The sequence below is a fragment of the Argopecten irradians genome, chromosome 2 (assembly GCF_041381155.1).
Source record: "Argopecten irradians isolate NY chromosome 2, Ai_NY, whole genome shotgun sequence".
NCBI lineage: Eukaryota > Metazoa > Mollusca > Bivalvia > Pectinida > Pectinidae > Argopecten > Argopecten irradians.
Window position 1 is genome coordinate 7,639,446 of NC_091135.1, and position 21,942 is coordinate 7,661,387.

Here is a 21,942-nt window from a genome sequence, read left to right on the forward strand (position 1 = left end):
CCATACAATTCAACCTGTGTATAAAGACCATTTTCCTCCTGTCCCTAAGTTGGGTGGTCTTTATAGACAGGTTTTACTGTACATTCATTTTATATACATAATTTGTAAATATGGTAGCAATATTATTCGATTATTACTTTTACACAAGGACTCCATTTGAAATAAACTGTATTCCAGCTTTTATGTTGATCTGTGCTTCAGGTGAATAAATAATTATTATCAATAATAATGATCATAATTGTGTGTCTTTTCAAATTATGACATTCTTTGTTGTAAACAAATTTATCACATAAAATAAAAAGGATTTTCTAAGCTTTGTGTTGAACTATCCAAAACCATTTCTGTTGTAGGTAACTAATAATAAGTTAAGCACAGGAGTGGCCAGAACACATGAAGTTCTGTATGTCACCAACAAAAATCTGAATGTAAAAATTACTGACATATATATATTCTGCAGTCCTGTGAATGGTAAGTTTTTTCCTAACTGAAATGGCTTCATTTTTGCGATTGCCATAATATTCATTCCAGGGTAGACATAACGACTATTGGAGATAGACACTTGATGAACACATGACTATTGTTAATGGTTTTACACTTCAACACTTTCACGTGTCTGTTGGTTTTTTCATAATATTCCCAGAGTATTTGCATCTAGAATTTATATTAATTTAGGTTAGTTTGTCACTGGTTCGTCTTTTACGACATTTTAGCCTTCGTCATTAAATGGTCCTATTATCTTCTTTTCTTTGCTCCTTCGAAAAAACCAATTGATTTATATTATATCAAGAAACAACTTGTTAAAATTACCACACTTTTTTGTTTTCGATCAATCTCTGTAAATTTGAACATAATGAGTAACAGCAAAATTCAATTGTCAAATTATAGGATTTTCTTTCAGCCAAAAAAGATGGGTTTGGGTTTTATTAGTTTAACATTCTATTCACAGCCAGGTCCATGTAAGGACGTCCAGGTTTGATGGTGGATGAATGAGCGAGAAAAACCACCGACAAGCAGTCAGTACCTGGCAACTGCTCCACATGAGATTCAAACTCGTGACCCAGAGGTGGAGGACTTGTGGTAAGAAGTCAAGACATCTTAACCACTTGGCTACTTGAACAAAAACCCTGATAACTATAAAGATCCCTTTTATAGTACATCTCGTGGTAACAAAGCTCCAATGCCAAAATCAAAGATAACCGCCTGTGGTACTTGGTGACTAGGGACCAGCGAAAACTAAACATGAAACATGTCATCTAATCCAAGAAATAACAATATTTGTCATTAGTGGGAAAAGAATGTTCACACGGTACTATATTACAGTTACTATTTAATAAATATATCTCTGAGGTAAAGTGTGGATTGATACGAATTACTGAACTGTTATCTGTCTCATCCCTACTGTAATTATTTCATTCTTATTGTAGTTATGCTCGAGATGGGTACAGTAGACTTTGGTGGCGTCCAATGAATTTCTTATTTTACTTTTCCACCGATAGCAAGAACGTGGGAGAAGCTCAAATTTGAAAGATTCTGAATTTATCAAACCCTAGATGAATGAGATCTTAATGTTAGCGTGTAACTATATTATCCGTTTTGTTAATATCAGTCAGGAAAGTTTTGAAAAAAAATTATCTAAACTATAAAATTAATACCACTTTGGTTAAGATTGCAAGTTTTTGAGAGGAAAGATTTTAAATGCAAAGTTCAATTGTCACATCTAACCCATTGGAAAAGCTGCTCAATAATCTGCCTCTCACAGAAGCCTTGGGCAAGACGAAAACTTTTGTCATAGACAGGAAACTAGTACAATTAGCTGAATTAGACGATTTTCTACTCAAGCTCATTTAGCTGGAATCTTGATTTCCAACCATTTTCAGGTGTTGTAAGGCAAATAATTATATGCATCATCAAATTAATTTGTTGCAGTTTGTTATGGCACTTATGATTACCACTTCAATTGATGTTCCTCAATATTTATCATGAAATATACACAAGTATTCAAATACATCATTACTAGATAGAATGTTTTATTTCATACAATGACAAGAGATCTGTACAAAAATATCTGCAAGACAATTATTAAAACTTCATATAAACATCTGTATAATATGCCATGACATTGTGAATATTTAATATGTAACACATACCCCATAGAACTGTAAAACCAGAAACATATATATCTCTGGTCAAACTATGAATTACTGCAAACTGAACATAGTTTTGCTGCATTTTAATTTTGTGTTTTCATATGATGATTTAATTCCATTCAAACTACAAGTAAACATTGCAGATTTAGTGGCAATTATTTTTTTACAAAATCTGATTGCCCACAAAAATAAGTTGTTCTACAGTAACAAAACCAAATATGATAACAATTTCCCATCAAGTCCACAAATTTGGCACACACATACACAAATAGATTAAATAACACAGACTTTTTTTTACACACGTATTATAAATTTCAACATAGTTATAACACTGTAGATAGTACACAGACATCTGAACACAGCTGAAATAAGATGGAATGTTGTCTCCCATGACCACAAACATAACCTTTACCTTGTTTTAAACGGAAACATAATAGTATTGTTTTCAAATTGATATAACAATAATATATAATCATTGTGGTATCCTAATTTTTTAAGTAAATTCCCAAATTGTTCCTATAAAAGGTTGAGGGAGTTTAAAATGCTATATAATATTCATCTGATGCTTGAAGCAAAAAACTGTTTTTCCAACTTGTTTTTTTATGTAATAAAGAGTCCTTCTTTGTGTGAGGAAATATCTCAAATTTAGGTTACACACAACCAAAACCTTCTTAAAAGTACAGGCAAGTCTGTAGAATGACTCAATACACAGAAAGAATTGTCAAACTTAATTTCATTAATTTTGTCATTTAAAGGACATCAAATCACTGCATCACTAACAAAGTCAGATATCATTCACCACATCAATGAAAATAGGCTGTACCAGTGTGACACTTTTGCCATTTCTGTCATATTAACAACGAAGATATTAAAGCATCAAAATATCAAACATTTAACTAAAGAGTATTATATACCCATGCTTTATCAATGGATTCCAACAAAGATTCTCTGTTTGAGATTTACCGACCTACATGTTTGAAAATGGGTTCATAGGTAGCTATAGGGAATATATTTTATTTCCAAAATAAAATGTTTTCAAAAAACATTTATTTATCTGGGTAAAGGAGTTCCATATCTCTCACTGAATTCGCAATTGGAAATTTCTATGAGTCGGACGATCAATTCCAAACAAACAATAATTTTTACTTTTGGCCTTACAGTTCTGATCAGATGTATAATAAGTCTGGGAGTCTTTAAACAACATTTGAAGTACAAATACACCTATTTAATAGCACTTTTAGTCTTTATATCTACAGTATCTGTTCTTTACCAACAGACATTTTCTGTGGCAAAAATATTTGTTTCAAAAATCATTAGAGTCTTTCAGACTCCGTCAGTAATCTCTCAATTACACTTCAGACACTTTCCTCTTGATATCTGCATATTTTTTCAGAGTGGATATTTATTTTGTTAATTAAACTTGATGTGATAATTTTCGAATTATGCATCTATGTCCAAATTAGATTTATAATTTTTCAATAAGTGTAAGTTCTGCTAGTACATTCTGTACATGTATATATATTTGTAGAATTTTAACAAAATAAAACTATTTAAAGCAAACATTTTCACAGATGTTGTGAGAGATTACCAAAAATGGTGTTTAAAGTGAGAATGATTTTATATCATAATTGATACACATATGTACTTGGATAACAAACTCTCATGACTAATTTATAAGTACACTGGTAAGAATAAAAGTATACAGATGTATATGTATCTGGTGTTTCTCCCATTAGTATTTGATTTGACTTAACATAAATTCCGTCTTTGTATATTACAGAATTACCTCCCTTGCATGTAGGTATCAATTGCGCCGTCATTATATTGTGTTCGCAATTCACATAGTTTTCTCCAAAATATTTGACGTTATGTTCGCAAACACATGACGTGACAATCAATACCTACCAGCAAGGACAGATAACTCTGTATTATGAAAATACAGAATATCCTCGGCCAAAGACCCATGTAACTTTCACTAATGCTTTAAGCATTTGGCATTTGGACGTCATCAACAATTAGACATAAACAGGACAGTTCAGCAGTAAAACGGATGGAGATAAAACAATCACATAAATTAACAACAATCTCCACAAATACACAATGTGATCATGACCATGGCGATGACAAAGAAAATAAATGTCTTACATGAATGAGCACAATGAAAAACTATAAGACATACAACAATAACACTGTGAAGAAATATTAAATTAGTTTTCAAATATTCTAAAAACATGCAGAATAACTATATAATAATAATTATTACTGCTTATAATATAATTTTTTTTTATCTTCAACAATGACTTCTCTCTTAAACTCTCAATTTCCCCTGCTGTATCCTCAATTGTCGGTAGAAATAACGTTATCAAAACTTTTTCAATCTTTTATTTCCAAATACAGCAATTCGGTAAATAAAACTTCCCCAATTTTTTATTTCCAAATACAGCCATCAGTAACTAAGTCTACCAGTGTGATAGTAAACTCTTACTCTAGTAACTATAGCCCTATTTTGAATATTAAAAATAATATATTCGTTTGACATTTTTTGTATCATTTTAAAGTAGATATCATATTTGCCATAACTCATGTTCAATGCTTTTTAATAGTGTTTTGATGTGAAGCCATGCTAAACAAATAGTACTGTTAAGATTTTTCTTAATTTCAGCCAGATACATCAAATTGTGCACTGTGGTACACTATCTGGTGCATTGTTGTATTCATGTATACATCTATGTACCCTCCATGCCTCACATCTGCATAGACATAAAGGAACCTTAAATTACTTCTACTATGAATACAAACTATATATCAGAATTAGCTTCACACCTGTAAATGATAAATAATTGATTTACTGAATTTAGCAAATTACACAGCAGGGTCAATTGTAGAGATACACAATCTGTAGAACCTGATAGGGCCCAATCATGTCAATATGAACATCTTGGTTTGGAGGTTGGACTTAAAACATGTCTGAAGCAATCATATGTCTATCCAAATTATATTGCTCCAGGGCGAATCACAATGTTACGACTACCCGACAGGTTGGTCTACTTGACATAACTTCAGAATATCCACACTCTCTCATCACTCACTACACAATCTTTGTATCTGGTGACATGAAAATTGCACATAAATAAGTTTGAAAATAAAGTCTACCTCGAAGGTAAAACCATAGTAAACTAGGCCACTGAGTTACTTATGCTTACCTTCATGAACACATAACTTTACCACTGTAATAGTATTGTCAACTGATCAAAATATCTAACAGATCAGCAATTTTATCCTGAGTTCAACTTGTGGCGTGAAGCTCAGTAAACTTATTTCACACTCTGTCGATCGTCACTTTGTCTTCCGTTCAAGTGTTATCCTTGTTTGTGAGACTGTTCTGAAGTTTATGTTGGGATAACTGATGTGAACTTTCTGCACTAGCTGTTGCTATAGATGATGTGGTTGTCATGGAGATATTAGAGGGGTTGGCAGCTGAATGTGAATTATTGTATGATGGCTGGGAAGTCTGATTCTGTGAAGAAAACAGAAGGATTACTAGAAGCATTCTCCAAAATCTGGTTTTCACAAAAGCATGTAAAGTTTATAAAAGAATCTATAAAAGCATGCAATTAATTTTTTCTTGATGATTTTTTAATTTTTTATTACAAAGGACATAAAGCCTGCCTCCATTTGAAATGGATTTGATTTTTTGATGAAAACAAATATCATAATATAGTGTTATGGACCTTTGAGCAATATAACAGTGGTTTCCTGGTGACCATTGTTAGTTATACTCACTGGATGATTGGGAAGGCCTACAGGAACTGTGAGGGACGAGGAGGACAAGGCGGCTGGACTGATGGGAACTGAAATAAAAGTATCTTTTTTAATGATTTTTTTCTCTTCTTTTTTTCTCTCTCTCTCATTATTTGCACTGTCTATCAAGACGATCAGGCAACATGTTTTGATAGTCATTATTTACATGTGACATAACAATAGTGCTATAGTATTATCATGTATCTTGGTCATATGACATAACTGAACAGGCCAGTTATGCGATTGAATTTTTTCTTTTTTTTTAATTTTCTCTTTTTGAGGTAAACAGATTACAAGAAACTTCAACGTCTTTACCTTTGCGGTGGGTTAGTTCACTGAGTTATGTTTTTTTTTTAAGCCTTATGTTCTTACCTGTAGTAGGTGAATTACAATTAACAATTGGACTGTGGCCAGTGCTGTTTCTTCCACTTTGTTCCTATAAAAAAACATTTCATGATGATGTCGATATTTCTTTAAACCACAGCTCTTGATTACAATCAAAGTTTTGTTTTCATGTTTGTTTGTCCCTTCAATACATCAATAAGAAATGTTCCTCTCCTCCCCCCCCCCCCGTTTTTTTAAATACTGAATTTTATACAAGAGCCTATCAAATTGTATTTCTATCCAAATTTAGCAGTATCTATATTTAAAGATGCTACATGATACTCATCATTTGAACAATAATTAGTATTTAATCGTGTATATATATGTCTAATTAACACAAAAAATTATATAAAATAATTTATTTTGCTTTTTGTGCATGTGCAATCAGTACTTCATTCCATATAGGATATAGTACCACTGTATTTTTTCAGGATGCAATCAATATTTTTTTTTAATTTTTATCTTGAAGCAAAATTAGAAGCTCAAACTTTTCAATGGTGATAAAGGTGTAAAGTAAGTAACTTTTGTAACTGAAGAGAAATACTAAATCTTCTGCTCCTGTGTTTGATAGTGAAAAAATACCATTTGTCAGCAGTGGAGCATCTTTAATTTTGACTTGTAGAATTTTTTTAAAGTTTTTTTTAAAAGACTTTTGACTGATATCTTCAAGTGAGTGATGTGGATAAAATTGGAATTATTCAGATACCAAAACGGTTTGAGGGCAAAAAAAGTTTTGATTTAACCAATCACTGATGACATCATGAAAATCAACGCCATTGTTATTTGGTTCATCACAATGTCAAGTCCTTAAATGTTGCATGACCAAATGGCACAGTGACAATGCTTTGTAATTTTATGATTTGTTTTTACCTGTGAAACTCGGGGACTGTTCTGGTTTGTGTCAGCGGAGTTGATGTTGTTTGTTGGGGTGTAAGACAGAGAAAGACGGGCATTCACAGCCAGTAAGTGGTCCCGGCGCGAGGTCAAACTCTGAATGTGGTCCTCTAACCGCTTGTTCTCAGACTTCAACTGATGAAGACAGCTTAAAAGGGAGGCAACTGAAAATTGATACACAATGTGGCATCATTAGATTAGGAAACAACTGGAACTCATACAGTATTTTTCTGAATATCAACTTCACTTTCTTACACCTGAAAGGAAGATTGGCAAAACTTGCAACTTTAAAGTTGATATAATAACGCTTTACGGTATCAAATCATTCTACTTCACACTGTTTGAATTTCATGTTGAATATGTGACTTGGCCAACTATATAAACTTTATTTATTTTACATTGATTACGAAACAAGTTATGCAACTTATGTAAATCACTCTTGATGGCCCAGATGTAAGCGCGCGAGGGATCTTAGTGTAGGAGGAAACCAGAGTGCCCGGAGAAAACCCATGTGATCGGGCAGGTGACGCCTAACCTTTTCACATCTGTGCCGGGGAATGAACCCTGGCCGGCTAGGTGAAAGGCGAGTGACTTAACCATTACACCACCCGATCACCAAAGGTGTTCAAGATTTGTAACTTTTTAATGACAAGATCACACAAAGAGTTTCATGGTTTGAGTTTACTTGACACACTTTTTGAAGATTTAACAAATAGCTATACACATAATATTGTTTTCACTTATATTCTTCAAGAATTTTTTAATATTTGACCTAGATCTTGATCTGGTCACATGACCTACTTACTGTCGAAGTGTTGGCCTTGCTGCATTAAAAACTGAGACCCTTGTTCCCACTGGCGTTCCAGTAACTGATCAAGACTTGTCGGAAAATCACTGTAAAATACATATTACATCATTACAACAAGGTCTAGAAAATAAATCTGATTGACAAGCAGTCCAAAGGACCTGCAAACCTGGTTAACTATTGGTTCTTTACTGGGTAACATTATTCCATTTCATCTCATTTCATCCCTCAAGACACATTTACACTCTTCTAAATCAAAGACTAGACCAGCCCATTATGAATAAACAGTCTAGAGATATTACCAGGATCAAAATATTTAGGATAATTTACACAGGTGACCAGTGTATAGGAGATGGAAAAGGCATGTAACAGAAAACATTGAGATAGTCAGGGATTCAACAAGGCAGTATTATATCACAATTTTTCTTGTTCTCCACCAAAATAGGTCAAAATGAATAAATCTTTAGAAATATCACTGTAGATCTTTATAGAGCATTAATATCAAATCTAATAATCAAAGACAATCCAACATAATTCTTACCAGTTTTCTTGTTTAGAAGGAGACCCTCCAAGACTAGGGAACATTTTTGGCACGCCTGTTAACTCGTTACTGCCTTCAAGATCTAAATGTTAAAGGTAGAACATGTACAATGTCAGAAACACTAGTTTTTAACTTTTGTGATGAAGTTCAGAGTCTATATAGAGCACTTATGTAATGATTGATAGCAGATTAAATTTCTTCAGGTTTTATGCTTTCCTCGAGCTCTATCAGTTAAATATTGCATGTCCTTTTAAATCAAATTATTTTAATCTTGCATATCGTTCATATCAAATCATTTTAAGAACCATGATTTTATTCCATAGTTGATGTCTAAATGTTTATATTGCATATTGCCTGTTGAATGAATCCATTTACAGGTAACTGCTTTCTTACCTGGGATCACAGCATTCATATTATCTGTGGAAAACAAGAAAGTAAGGAGATAAAAAACACTTTTCTTAACCATAACAACTACATGAAATGCAATTGTTTTTAAAGCGAATAGTCGGGCAAGTGACTGTAAAATCGGTAAAAATGGTATTAATATATCCGGTATAATTTCTTATGAATTAGAAAAATAAAACTTTCCGTCAAAATCGCTGTACATGCGAAGAAAATAATAATATCTATGGGAATCCTAAAAGTCCTCCCGGACGGCTAAGAGTGCAGTTCAATCTTAACGCATGCGCAACACCCACCACTCTCCGTAGTAAACAAAACATGGCTACCGTAGTTTTGAACCAAAATGTTTCCGCCAAAACAACCAACTGACTCACCTAAAATGCGAAAGGAAAGGCAATGGAGCAGCGACAATCCCAACAACTGACTCGGTACACATTACGACGCAATACAACTTGTTATAGTGAAGAGAACAGTTCAAACGAGCACGCGGCTCCGGACCGCTACTGTACGTACCTAGGCCTACTACGTACCCGGTACTCCCTGCTCAGCTGATTGTGAGTGAGTCTTCGTATTTTGATCATTATGTAAATAGTCCCTAGCAGTATTTTTTCATAAATGAGTGGTCACATATGGTCACATGTTTCATACCTGTTCCCCAATCGCGTAAAACGTAACCCTGGGGTAAATAGCGGTTCTTTAGTGGGGCCTCTTTAGGGGTAATGAATGCCCTGTATGCTACCGGTCAATTCATACAGTTCTGATGTATATATTTATAGATTTTTAATTTGTAAGTTTTTGTTCTGTACATGTTCTGGTAGTGTTATACACATACATTGTATATAGGATTTACATTGTAGGTTAATTGGTAAAATTGTATTGTATATGTTCTGATATACACATATACATATGTACATGTAGGTTTTTAGCTTGTTCTTAAGATATATTTGGAGGACACATACAATATTATTTCTGGTCATAATAATAAATAGTGTTTGTATATTTATTACAACTGTACCTGGTTCATGTGTATATGACAAACTTTACAGAGTTGAAATGTACTGCAGCCATGTATCATTTATAATTATTCTGAATTTTTGTTGGAACTATAGATAATGAATTTTGTATCTTTTTTGAAACAATATTTGATTCTATCAAATGCATCAGTGACACATTCACAACTTATAAAATGTTTTCTCTAAAATAAAAAAAAAAAACCTGTAGAATGAACCTACATTTATTCATTTATATATATTTGAAATTGATCATTTCAATTTTTGTCATATTCAACAGATATAAAAAAATTGCTGGTTCTTTTTTTCAGGCACCATGCATGCATAGTGACATGAATACAGAAAGTTCATCCCTTGGACCTGTATACAAGTGTATGTATACATATACATACAATTAGCATCATATGAAGACTGAAGAATGTTGATTTGAGTGCTCTTGAAAGTAAACTTTTCCAATATGGACCTAGAAGATCATGAACAGAACATTTAAACAGTATTAATTTATAAAATGTTCCTTTCAACTGTAATCATTAAATAAAATTATGATGCAATACTTTTTCATTGTTTAACTTTGTAGAAATATTTGTTTATATTAGTCCTCTAGATCCAGTGATTATAATTCTTGCATCCATATGCCTGCCCATTTGTTTGTCAGGGCTTGTGAGATAGCTTTTCAATTACTTTTAAAATATAAGGATTTTTTTTTTACATATAGCAATATAGATAACATTGTCTTAGGATTGTCTAAATTCTACTTTACAAGAGAGTAGACTCAACATATAAATAAGACCATAAAACTAGCAAGTTATCTGAAATGTTAAAAATCTTTTTGTCTGAACCAAATTTCACATTTATTGTCTATGTGTAACTTGTACATAGACCATTTATGTATTAATACTGTAGTAACAGTGATTACAAACACATAGACTAAAATGTAGTATGTAGTACTATGTACATCTGTCTTTGATTTGAGTTCTAAACAAAAAAGTGGTACCTATTGGGAAGTTGTGACTTGGGCGGAGGGTGAAATACAGAAGAAATAGCTACACATGGAAAAAAGAAAGATATACAGTACCATATGGATTCAAAGTTACTCCAAAATCAATGAGACTAAATAACAAAAAAAAAAGCCATGTAAACCCCAAATATGCAATGACCAGATCAATGATAAAGCACCCTTCCACTTCCAGTTATCTGTAGCTATTTCTTCTATATTTCAACCCCCCACTCAAGTTACAACTTCCCAACCTCATGATTCTTCTGTCTTTTAGCCCCCCCACCCCCACCCCCAACACACACATACCTGATTGATTGTCATGTTATTTCAGGTTCCTATTCAGGTATAATTCCTAAAAACCAAAAAGGGTATACACACTGTGTACTCTCAAAGGAGGGGAACCACTTCATTCAAAAATGGAATTTACAATTTCATCTTAATTTTGAAATTTTCAATTTAATTATTAATTACTGGACTATTAAAACAGTATAGAACCCCTCGGCTACAGACAAAGTACTGTGGTACACATTTCTCTTAATTAATTACTTTTCTTCAACTCTATCATCTTTTTCTCCAGAGCACAAAAAAGAACAGGAAACAACAGAAAAGGAAAGTAACATACATGTAGGCCTATATGTTTTCTGGAAATATATATGATGTGTTAATTCTCAATTCTCACAGCATAGGCCTACATGAATGTGAAGAATTAAATATTATCAATGTTTGAGAGAATTTCCTAGTTGTAATTCTATAGCAGCTACATGGAATGTACGTTTACATATATACATTGTACGATACATATACATCATAAAAGTTTCTTTCCTTCCAGCTGGACATTCATGTCATCTCTCTCCAGAACTCAAATATTGTTTACAAAAAAAAAACCAACCAGAGACATAGATAATTTAATTAAATCTCTGCAAAAAACTACAGGAATAATTGAACACATATATTGTACTTGTAAAATATCTATGTATGAGCTAATTTATTTTCACATCTTTGACAGCTACATGCACGGACGTTCTATGGAACGTTTTCGTGTGGTTTTAAATGGGAAATTATGTTACGATTATTTGTATTTAACCTTCATGATTCGGTTGATGTAAAATACGACGAATGCTATGCTGCAATAATTGCCCCTTGCCGGGGCCCCATCTCTGCATCGGCCGAATATTTGTGTCGATTTCCATGTACAAGATGCTTTTATCGAAAAATGATTACAAAGCATTGTCATTAATGTAAGAATACTTCATTTGCATCAAATGTATCATCTCAAAACAACAATTTGCATACCGCATTAGTGGTTTATCACACGAAACGAAACCGACACGACTGAGAAACACATGTCCATGTTGACATTTCCACGCAGCCTCGTTTTCAAAGAGTTTGGAGAATTTATATTTAGAACTGTGCTAAATTTACACGGGGCTTCCCCAAAATTTCAATGGTCAAAACTGGACACCGTAAGCAGAACTTGACCATCATTATGGTATACAATGACTTTTGGAAGGCCAAAGAACGCATTTAGACTGGTTTCCTTTGCCCGACTATTCACTTTAAGTTTCAGGTCAATAAGTCGGTCACAAACATGGTCACATTCAAAAGAGATCAAAATCGTAACGAGGAAAGTCCAATATGTCATATAGTATTTCTGTTAACCACAACAAATATTATTAAATTCTAAATATTGCATAACATGAGATATTCATGTGTTCTTTCTTTTTTAGTTTGGTACTATATATCTTTCCACAGATAGAAATATTTGTGATTAGCTGAAAGAGAATTGGTGGCAATTCTAAAACTGTGAAAACAGCAAATATTTTACATAACAAACATGTTATACAGTACCCAGCTTTTGAGCAAAATTCATAGGAATTCCATCTGAACAGTTGTGTGAATACGTACTTGTAGGTCCAAAGGATGATGAGAGGGATAGCGGACTTGGAGCACTGAGACTTTGAAAATACGGACTTCCTCCAAATGTAGCAAAGCTATTCATTCTGGAAAATACATTTGTCAATCTTTTTATTATTTTCAATCTAAGCAGGAAAAAATTAATCTAACAAATATCAGTTAGTATTTACTCTGAAAGAAATTCTCTGTTTTGAGAATATTGCCAAAGCTTTGTCATGATTTTTTATGTGCTGTATTAACATATCTTCATAATGACAAACAGACCTGACACCTGCAACTATCCATGTTACTTTTCAGTCTTATGATTTATATAGCACTGAAACATGTACATCATATGATAATTATCTACTTCAATCTTACTTTCATCTTTAGCATCATTCAAAATATATTTATATACTGGTTTTAAATAAACTTAAATGAAAGCAAAAATACATATTGTATTTAACATACCCTGCAAGTCCAGCTACAGTATTGCTCACAGTCCCATCACCTTTCCACTTGCCCTTTTTAGACCCAGGGGGAGACGACTCCTTCACACTTTGCGACCCTGATTTGACCTTTTTTGTACCTGATGAACCCTGTCCTTGTTTTAATCTTTTCACTTTTTTCTCTCCTTTCTCTTTAGACCTGGCAAAACATATGTTTCACAAAATTCATTTCAACAAAAATCCTTTAAATTTTTGTGTAAACAACACAACTAATGATACAACAAATATCATTACATTGTCACATGATTTTGCGGGTGACAAAAATGATTTATTAAAGTTTAGTATCATTCGATCATATCATTTTAACCTCATATCATCATTCGATCTTATCATTTTATGCTGTTGATGTATAAAAAATTCTGTCATACTATTTGACCGCATGCATGTTAAAAGGCTGGTTTCATGATGAAGCCTGTATCTCAGTATGTTTAACACTTGATATTTTTGAAGACAATTACTGGTAAGCTGTATTATAACTTATTGATGGTGTTTTACATTCTGAAACTACAAACAAAAAACATAATAGATATCAACTCACCTTGACCTTGACCGCTTGCCTTCCATGACATCAGAATCCTCATCCTCTTCAGTTACAGAGTCTTCCAGGGAATGTTGTCTAGACACAGATACCCCTCCCCCTACAAAGTTCTCCAGCACCCCAGAGAAAGACGTAGCGGTAGCCCCTAGGGAGCTGGCTGTGGCACTTGTTGAGCCCATCAAACTAGAGTCATTAGAATTAGGGGCCATAAATTTTGGCTCTGCCACAAGAGGAAGTTTTGGGTCACCATTGTGAGCGAGATCTGTTATTGCCGAGTCTTGTTCGTCCATTGACGGTGACTCAGTGGAGCTGACGGCAGAAGAGTCAGACGTACCTATACCACTACTGTGTGATAAAGGAGGCGTGCTAGTCTCCCGTTCTTTTGAGGCGTCCACACTACCAGACGCTACAGCAGCGTAAACACTTGAGATCTGAGAACGGGACTCGCGCTGCTGAGCAAATAATTCTGATGATGTGTACTTAGCTTCTGCCTTGTTTCCTTTCTGTAATGTGTAATTGTATAATTTAATCCAGTTTAACAGCAATTTATTTTGCTGCAAAATGTCAAAAGTAAACATAGGTCAAAGGTATTATTTCTTGTCAACTTCTTTGAAATGCCATTAAGTACAATGTACAAACTGATCTATATATAGCTCTATTGAAACTTTTCTAGTCCTCATTTATCTATTTAAGTTCATGCTTTATCTCTTTAAGCTCTTAATCACACTTGAATTGATTATAAACCTACCGTATTCGCCATAATTAGCACCCCTCCCCTCCTCTGGAGATGGATTTAACAATGTTTTACAACATGTGATGATTTTAACATCAGCATCATGAATCACAAAAGCGTTTCAAACGATAAAGAACATATGTATGTTTACTGTGACAGATTAATGGGCTTTTTCTTTCATAACATACATTTTGGTTCCCTAAAAAGAGCCCCCTTGGTTACAAATTATTTAAGTCCCCTGGGTGCTAGTTACAGTAATTATGGTATCAAGAATACATAAAATTTTGAAATAAGAGCTTGAAAGATTAATAAGAAATTGAAAATCCATCAGCTGTTAAAAAAGAAAATCTAAACGGCAGCTGACTACTATGACAGGGCATCCAGATGATTGTGTTTTAGCAATTTTAGAATCTTTTCAATTAATTTTCAAATGTTTAAAAATTCTTTATGAAAAATCTGAAGGGTAAAAACACATTCAAATAGTGATAATGTCCCTTCAGTTCGAGGAGCCAAAACATACTCTGAGGGGTCTACTGGATGCTCTGGTAGCCATGTTGTTCTTTGAGTTGATTGTCTTTTCCGATACCTTGAAATTCTTGTTGAGATTTTTCTCTGGTGAGTTGTCAGGAGTAGCATTGTCAGCTGGTATGGGCTTAAAGGCAGGAATAATTTTGATGTTGGCATCTTTTTTCTAATAAAAAGAAACAAAATTTGACATAAAATTTCTATATTTTCTTTCTAAAAGTAACTGTCAATTTAACTTGGTACTTATTCCCCTGGTCAATTCTTGTTCACTATCCAGTAATGTGCAGAAATTAAATGGATTTTGATCAATTCTTGGATTTTATGATGTAACAAATTTATATTGTCATGAAGAGAATACATTGTTATAATTGATTAGTGTTTTAAGCTCAATATGAGGTCTTTTTTTCAATTAACTTTTGATCTCACTTTGGGAAAGAAATTGGCATATTGGGAAGGATATTTCCTGAAGTAAACTGCATAGCTTGGAAGTTTGGCAAAATTTTTTAAGTAATTGGGAATGCGGCCCAATATCGGCAACAAAAAGCTCATAGAAAAAGCTCTTTAGTTCAATGAGAAATTTTCTGTCCATGAAATGAGATACTGTTAAGTTAAAATCTGATGTTTTTTAAGTAACATTTTGAACCCATCAATACATCATATTTAACACATGTATCCAACCTATAGTTTTCTCTGATCCCAATCCCAATAGATTATAATGGGACTCATTCACGTACGTGATACCTGATAACGTTTGTGTGGGACTATTGTTTCTATTGGTGATGGAATGACGTTAAATGACGTTATCGCGGAATAACGTCATTTCAGCGGGAAGATTACAAAGAGTCACGTTCCATCACCACTGGAGATACTAGTCCCGCACAAACGTTATCGGGTATCACGTGGTACGTGAATTAGTCCCATTATTATACATACCAGTTTTTTATAGTGGTAAGCACAGTAACCACAATACTTGACATTATCGCCATAGTTACCAGCTTCCTCACACAACAACCCATGGGCTTGAGCACTGAAAACGTGAAATCCAAACTTAATGCAATATGCTTAACATGCATATTAAACTATTAAAATGTTTGCACATATTCAATTGTTAAATTCTCGGAGATATTGAACAAAGATTTGAGCAATTTCAAAAAAGTGGTTACCCTTTTCTTCTTTAGTTGCATAATAGTTGGCTCAAACAGTTTGGATATATGCCATAGAAATACCGGTAAGTATCTAAGTCTAACTATTTAATACCATGAGTAACTACAATCTGGTTATTATGTTGGGCATACAGAGTTGATTTAACCCTAATGTAAATTTACATCCCAGAGCTGAGTACTAGTTGTTGAATGTGCGAACACCTCAACTACGAAGTCATTTCAGCTCCACGAGTAAGTCCACTTACCATGTGACATGGAAGTTTTGTTTACATCCGTTTTTGTTACATTGCATACAGGCCCCCTGGGTAGATTTACTGCTACGCTCGTGTTCTTCACAGATGTAGCAGGTCTGAAAGGATACGTACAGAAACCATAAATCAAAGCTACAAAACATTCATACCAATCAGTTTGTAGATAGAGAATTAACAAGTAAAGCCTTGTTAATCTCAAAATTGGCAGAACTGTAGTAATGTTTACTGGGAAAATTGGCTGGGACCATCATAAATTGTATACTTGTATACAAATGGGACTTACTTTTGTATTCAAATTAGATACCAGGTTCAACTACAGTATTTTCAATGATCTTTGTAACCATCAATTTGATTTTTTTTGTAATTAAGCTAACTACTTTCAGTTCTATAACAAATAGACAATATTCTTTTCTTTGAGAAAAAAGATATAATATAGGGTTCTCGAGTCTTAAAAAACCCATTTTCTATAGAATTCAAATAATCAGTTCAAAAATAGATGCATTGAAGCAAAAGTCATCCAGGTGTTTTTAACTTTACCTTATGAAACCTCTCTGGAGGTACATTTTTCAGTACAATGGGCTCCATGGTTTGAACATTGGCAAACCATGCCTCTGGAATGAACAGTGCACATACCACATGGCACCAACTGACTGTAACAAGAACAACAGTTGTAAACTTTAAATTAGTAGTACTAGTCCTCACAGGTTACTTCAGGTTTATATATCGGTTTAACAAACTAATTCTCATAACAACAACTATTATAAGTTTTAAATCATGATTCAATGTTAACTGCGACAACTGACCTTCAGATTACAAGGGTGACCACAAGGGAGAATTATACAATTAGAAATTAAAGTTGTACATCAAATTTGAGTTTTACTGCCTAAAATAAACCTTTGTTACCATGGAAACATCTGTTCAGATGAAGGTGTCATTATTGATGCCACTGACCAATATGTTGTTAAAGGCAACACAAAGCCAAAGTAAAACATATTACACTGTTTATCATTTTGATTATATTAACAGTTAAGCAAAACAATTCACAATACAAATACTGTACTAGTATGATGTAACTAAGCGTGGGAAAAGTGTTGATTTCCTGGGGAAGGGAAAAGTGTTCATTTCTTAAGGTACACATCATATATAACTTTGTGACCATTAATTATATAAGTGCACTTTCCATAACATAAACAGATAAATATAACCATATATGTAAATATTACCATACATCTTAACAAACCAAAAGACGGCTTTCTATTGATGTTGGACTGGTGAGATAATGGTGAGATAATGATGAGATACAATCAAAAGCCATGATATACTATGTATACAGTTTGCAATATTCATTTAGTACACTAGATTACATTGGTATATACATACCACCAGTGTCTGTTCTCTTTAGTGCTCCATCCTTCTGAGGACAAAGTTCACATCTCTACAAAACAGTACAAAATGAATCCGGTCAATTTATTTTCATCTGTGAAATAATTATATAATCATTGTTACATTTAATGAAACACAGCAGTGTTTCTCTCCTTATTAGTTTTCACAGAAAGTTTTTTTTATTACTTGATAATACTAAATGATAGCAATGCTTAAATATGGCCTTACATATCTGAAGTATTTACATAAATATGTAGACTGTCCTATAAATATGATCTGTACATACGGTACTTATCTATATTAAGCATGGTTGCAATTGTGTGAAGATTGACCCTTGCATTCCTTCTTTCTACTTTCATCAGATAAATTAGGTTATGTCACATCACATGTATAAGGATCAGAGAAATTTTACTAATTTATTCATGTGTATATAATTAATTAATTCCAGATTATAAAAGGCAATTATGAAGATTAAGAACCTCTATTATATTTATATGTTAATTTATCACTACTTCAAATATATATTGAAGCCATTCTAATTAAGTAACCCTAATAAGTTAAAATGCATAAGAAAAACAGTTAAAAAATATTCCGTAAACAATTACCTGATTACCTGAAATTTAAATCTACAACATTATCCATATATAGTTAAAGTTATGGTGAACTATTAATACACTGGCAGGCCAGCAACAGAAAAATTCATATTCATTGTAAGCAGGCTATAATTTAATTTGCTGATAACATTTCATAACAATATATTGTGCACTATCAAATTATCAGAGGTTTCTGTAAAAGATTTTTTATTTGTTTTTGATCCAAAATAGTGAAATTTATATATTTTTCAATTTATTTCAAGTAATAGGTTTTTTTTTAACCTTCGTAAGTTTTTTTTTTTTTTTTTTTTCAAATTTCAAAAATCTCTGATAGTGAAGGTGAGAGGCCCAGGCTGAGTAGTACAAAGACAACTTACTGAAGGTTCTGGTGTACTATTTCTGTTGCTAACCTGATTGACAAAAGATTGGATAAAATTAATATATGCATTCAATCATATTTTTGTCAATATTTCAAGATCATATATACTTATGTAATGGGATTGGACTAGGTTGATCATCAGTGACCAGGTAGCTCATACGGTAGAGCACTCGGCTATATATAGTATTCGGAGGGTCCCCGGTTCGAATCCCGGTCTGGCCACTACATTTTCTCACAGAGGGCCTGTATCACTCACCTGGTTTGTAATGCCAAGTAAAGTTCTGAATACAGGATCATTATTTCTTTTCTGAAGGAATTTGAATATTTACTTCTAATTCCCTATTGGGCCCCGCCCCTCCTGCACCCAGGGGTCAGAGCCAAAATTTATACATACAAGTTCTGTTCCCTTCTCCCAAGGATGTTCTTGGCCAAATTTGGTCACAATCCATGCAGAACTCTAGTAGCAATTTAAAGGAAATGTTGACAAACAGCAGACGGACGACGGGTGCCGTGCCATGACATAAGCTCATCGGCCCTTCGGGCCAGGTGAGCTAATAAATACCATGATCGATATGTATTGTATCGTTGGGGAAGCGTACACTTTATTAATGAAAATTCGTGTATTACCATTCATGCGAGTCAGTAAGTTAACAGAAAGCCAATTTAATTTTAGTATTTTACCGAATATAATTGGGCCAGTGTTTCATTTTCATCATATACACACACAGTTATACTGCCATATGAATATTATGTTATAATCTACGGTGAGACAATATCAAAACATTGTCGTAAGAGCAACGATCAGGCGATTCCTGATTCCGAGCAAAACGAAACTCAATGTGGTGAAACGTGCTTCCGGTTGCTTACAAAATGGCTGCTTACCACTCTAGCAGTACGTTCTTGAGACTCGCACTTCCTACAGAACCAAGGTCCCGTCGGCACATGAACGATACCGTAACACGCTGAAAATAAAACATGACAATATTTCTCAAACAAATAAACAAGATCGAACGAAATTCATGCGAAATCCATCGCTACAACCTGCTCACATGTGGAGGGAAAATCGTCTAAGTTAGAAACGAACCTTGGTGCACGGCGACATTGCAACCGGTTCCGTCACAATACACGAGTGGGTTTTCTGCCCAACCGCGTTCGTCGGAGCATACGCAGCATCCCCCAACCATCTCCTTCATAATGGCCAGCTCCAATGTAGAGAAAGCCCTTTAAAATCACATAATGTTTGCATCTTAACTATTCATCCTCTATAACCTTTTCCGGTTATTAAGGTTATTACACATGCGCACAACATAGCGTAGTGCATTCTGGGATATGTTGTTGGAATCAACCAAAACACTACCACGTGCTCGTGAGCACAACAGCAGAGTAACGATTTTTGAAAATGACACGGCTGGTTAAGATTGGCTTGAAAACCATGCATTTCACCTTACGAAGTAGGCCTACATTGATCCACAAAGGATGAAAGAATAAATAAAAAAAAAAAAATCAGCCACAAAAGTTAAAAAAAAAAAATCAATCACCAAAAATTAATTACTTTAGGTAGTAGCCTAGATACATGAACTGTTTTCCTTGATATCTATTATTTATTCTTTAAGTTCATGCAAGTTCATTGAGTACAAACCAAAATAGGTGAAATATGTGAATTTTACTTTTTTTATCGCAATTTTTTAGAAGTTCAAGTTCCTCCAAAATAAAGAGTAACATGAGCAAAACTAGTCTTAAAGTGTGAAAATATTTAAGAAAATGAATTATAAGGAATACAGCTAGAGGAAATATCAATAAATAAAGACAAAAATGGGGGGAAAAAAGAAGAGAAAAAATGTATTGAGCGTAACGTAGAGTATCGTAGTTGGAGCGGAATTACAAGTCAAACTTTAATTAGATGAACTCTATACAAGTTGGATATCACACAGACGCATACATAGATATAATACTTTATATAATTCAAAGAATATTCTGATTTTAAATCATAATAATAAAATTACCTCCACACCATCTAGCATGCATCCATTACAATGTTATAGGCCAAGGTGAACAGCTAGAAGAATCGTTTTTCTGGTCCAATCTTTGGTTTTAAATATCACCAATAGATTTAATGGATGATTTTTTTTAGCATAATCGGAAGCAGCGTTTTAGAAAAAATGATGGATGGGAAGGAGAACTAGTTTTTTTTTAGATATTGACATATTATGATTCGAGATTTGATAATGTGAATTTACACAACTGCTTTGCTACATATTGATATTAATGAACATACATTCGTTTATTGTCCATAAAAACGAATTAAAACAATGTCGATTTAAAAATTGCATCGCTCTGAGAAATAATACATGTTAGAAATACTTAGTCGTGGCAAATGTTACGGATGTTTTATTTTTTTTTTGCTCCGATATGATTGCAAAAACGTTTTGTACATATAACGTCTCTTCAAAAAAAAAAAAAAAAAAAAGATATACATGTATGTAATTATAGCTCCACCATAAAAATAATTTTACTATGACTTTTGTTACCTCTTATCCGAATTTCTGTTACGGATGTTACATAAAAAATAAATTTGCGTAAATGTTTTGAAATAATACTCTAAAACTAAAATGATATTGAATATATATATGTATATTGCTTCAACCCTGGCTGCGTCCCAGGCCATTGTATTTCGTAAAATAATCATTGCTGTTAAGAGAAACATATTCAACCCATGTACATGTACAATTATTGCTACCATCATGGAATGATAGAAATTATAATCGGCTGTTTTGACCACAGGGACTTGTAACTCCTTTTATATAGTACACATGAATACGCAGCAGACTTTCTCCTTTCTGTAGTCCCTTTAGTTTTGACTGCCATGTTGTTCGTAGGATACCGGAATCGGCCGAGGTCTGCCGAATGAACGAATTTAGCCGGGAGCAGTCGATCTTTGTACATCTTAGATTAAACGGTTAAACGATTGAATTGGTATATTTGCATTATATAATT

General features: G+C 33.4%; 2 protein-coding genes and 1 long non-coding RNA gene across 5 annotated transcripts in view; 2 read left to right on the forward strand and 1 right to left on the reverse strand.

The window, feature by feature from the left end:
• LOC138314329 (ubiquitin carboxyl-terminal hydrolase MINDY-3-like) overlaps positions 1-21,942 on the forward strand; it is a 350,037-nt gene that overhangs the window by 30,376 nt on the left and 297,719 nt on the right. The gene's annotated exons all lie outside the window — the stretch shown is intronic.
• LOC138314313 (protein AF-10-like) lies at positions 2,011-20,761 on the reverse strand. Of its 3 annotated transcripts, none has more exons than XM_069254595.1 (18): positions 20,033-20,761; positions 19,831-19,910; positions 18,947-18,979; positions 17,974-18,028; positions 17,131-17,243; positions 16,588-16,691; positions 16,113-16,206; positions 15,175-15,345; positions 13,922-14,424; positions 13,346-13,522; positions 12,887-12,981; positions 8,966-8,989; positions 8,573-8,654; positions 8,032-8,120; positions 7,203-7,390; positions 6,321-6,384; positions 5,931-5,998; positions 2,011-5,664 (listed from the first exon to the last, which is right to left on the reverse strand). In XM_069254595.1, the coding sequence occupies exons 1-18, from the start codon at positions 20,139-20,141 to the stop codon at positions 5,500-5,502; spliced, it is 2,214 nt and encodes a 737-aa protein (XP_069110696.1). In that variant the 5' UTR covers positions 20,142-20,761; the 3' UTR covers positions 2,011-5,499. The 3 variants fall into 3 exon arrangements, with proteins under 3 accessions (XP_069110696.1, XP_069110699.1, XP_069110698.1); XM_069254598.1 differs by having other exon boundaries at positions 15,241-15,345; positions 20,033-20,759; XM_069254597.1 differs by lacking the exon at positions 18,947-18,979.
• On the forward strand, positions 9,074-10,540 carry LOC138314314 (uncharacterized). Its single transcript, XR_011207352.1, has 2 exons — positions 9,074-9,528; positions 10,296-10,540. It is a non-coding gene; the product is annotated as an uncharacterized lncRNA (long non-coding RNA).

Coding starts and splice junctions, on each gene's coding strand:
- LOC138314313 (XM_069254595.1), bottom strand. CDS start 20,141: ATGAAGGAGATGGTTGGGGGATGCTGCGTATGCTCCGACGAACGCGGT. Junction 16,692..17,130: donor CTCCAGAGAGGTTTCATAAG/GTAAAGTTAAAA, acceptor GTATCCTTTCAG/ACCTGCTACATCTGTGAAGA. Junction 8,655..8,965: donor TATGAATGCTGTGATCCCAG/GTAAGAAAGCAG, acceptor TTTAACATTTAG/ATCTTGAAGGCAGTAACGAG.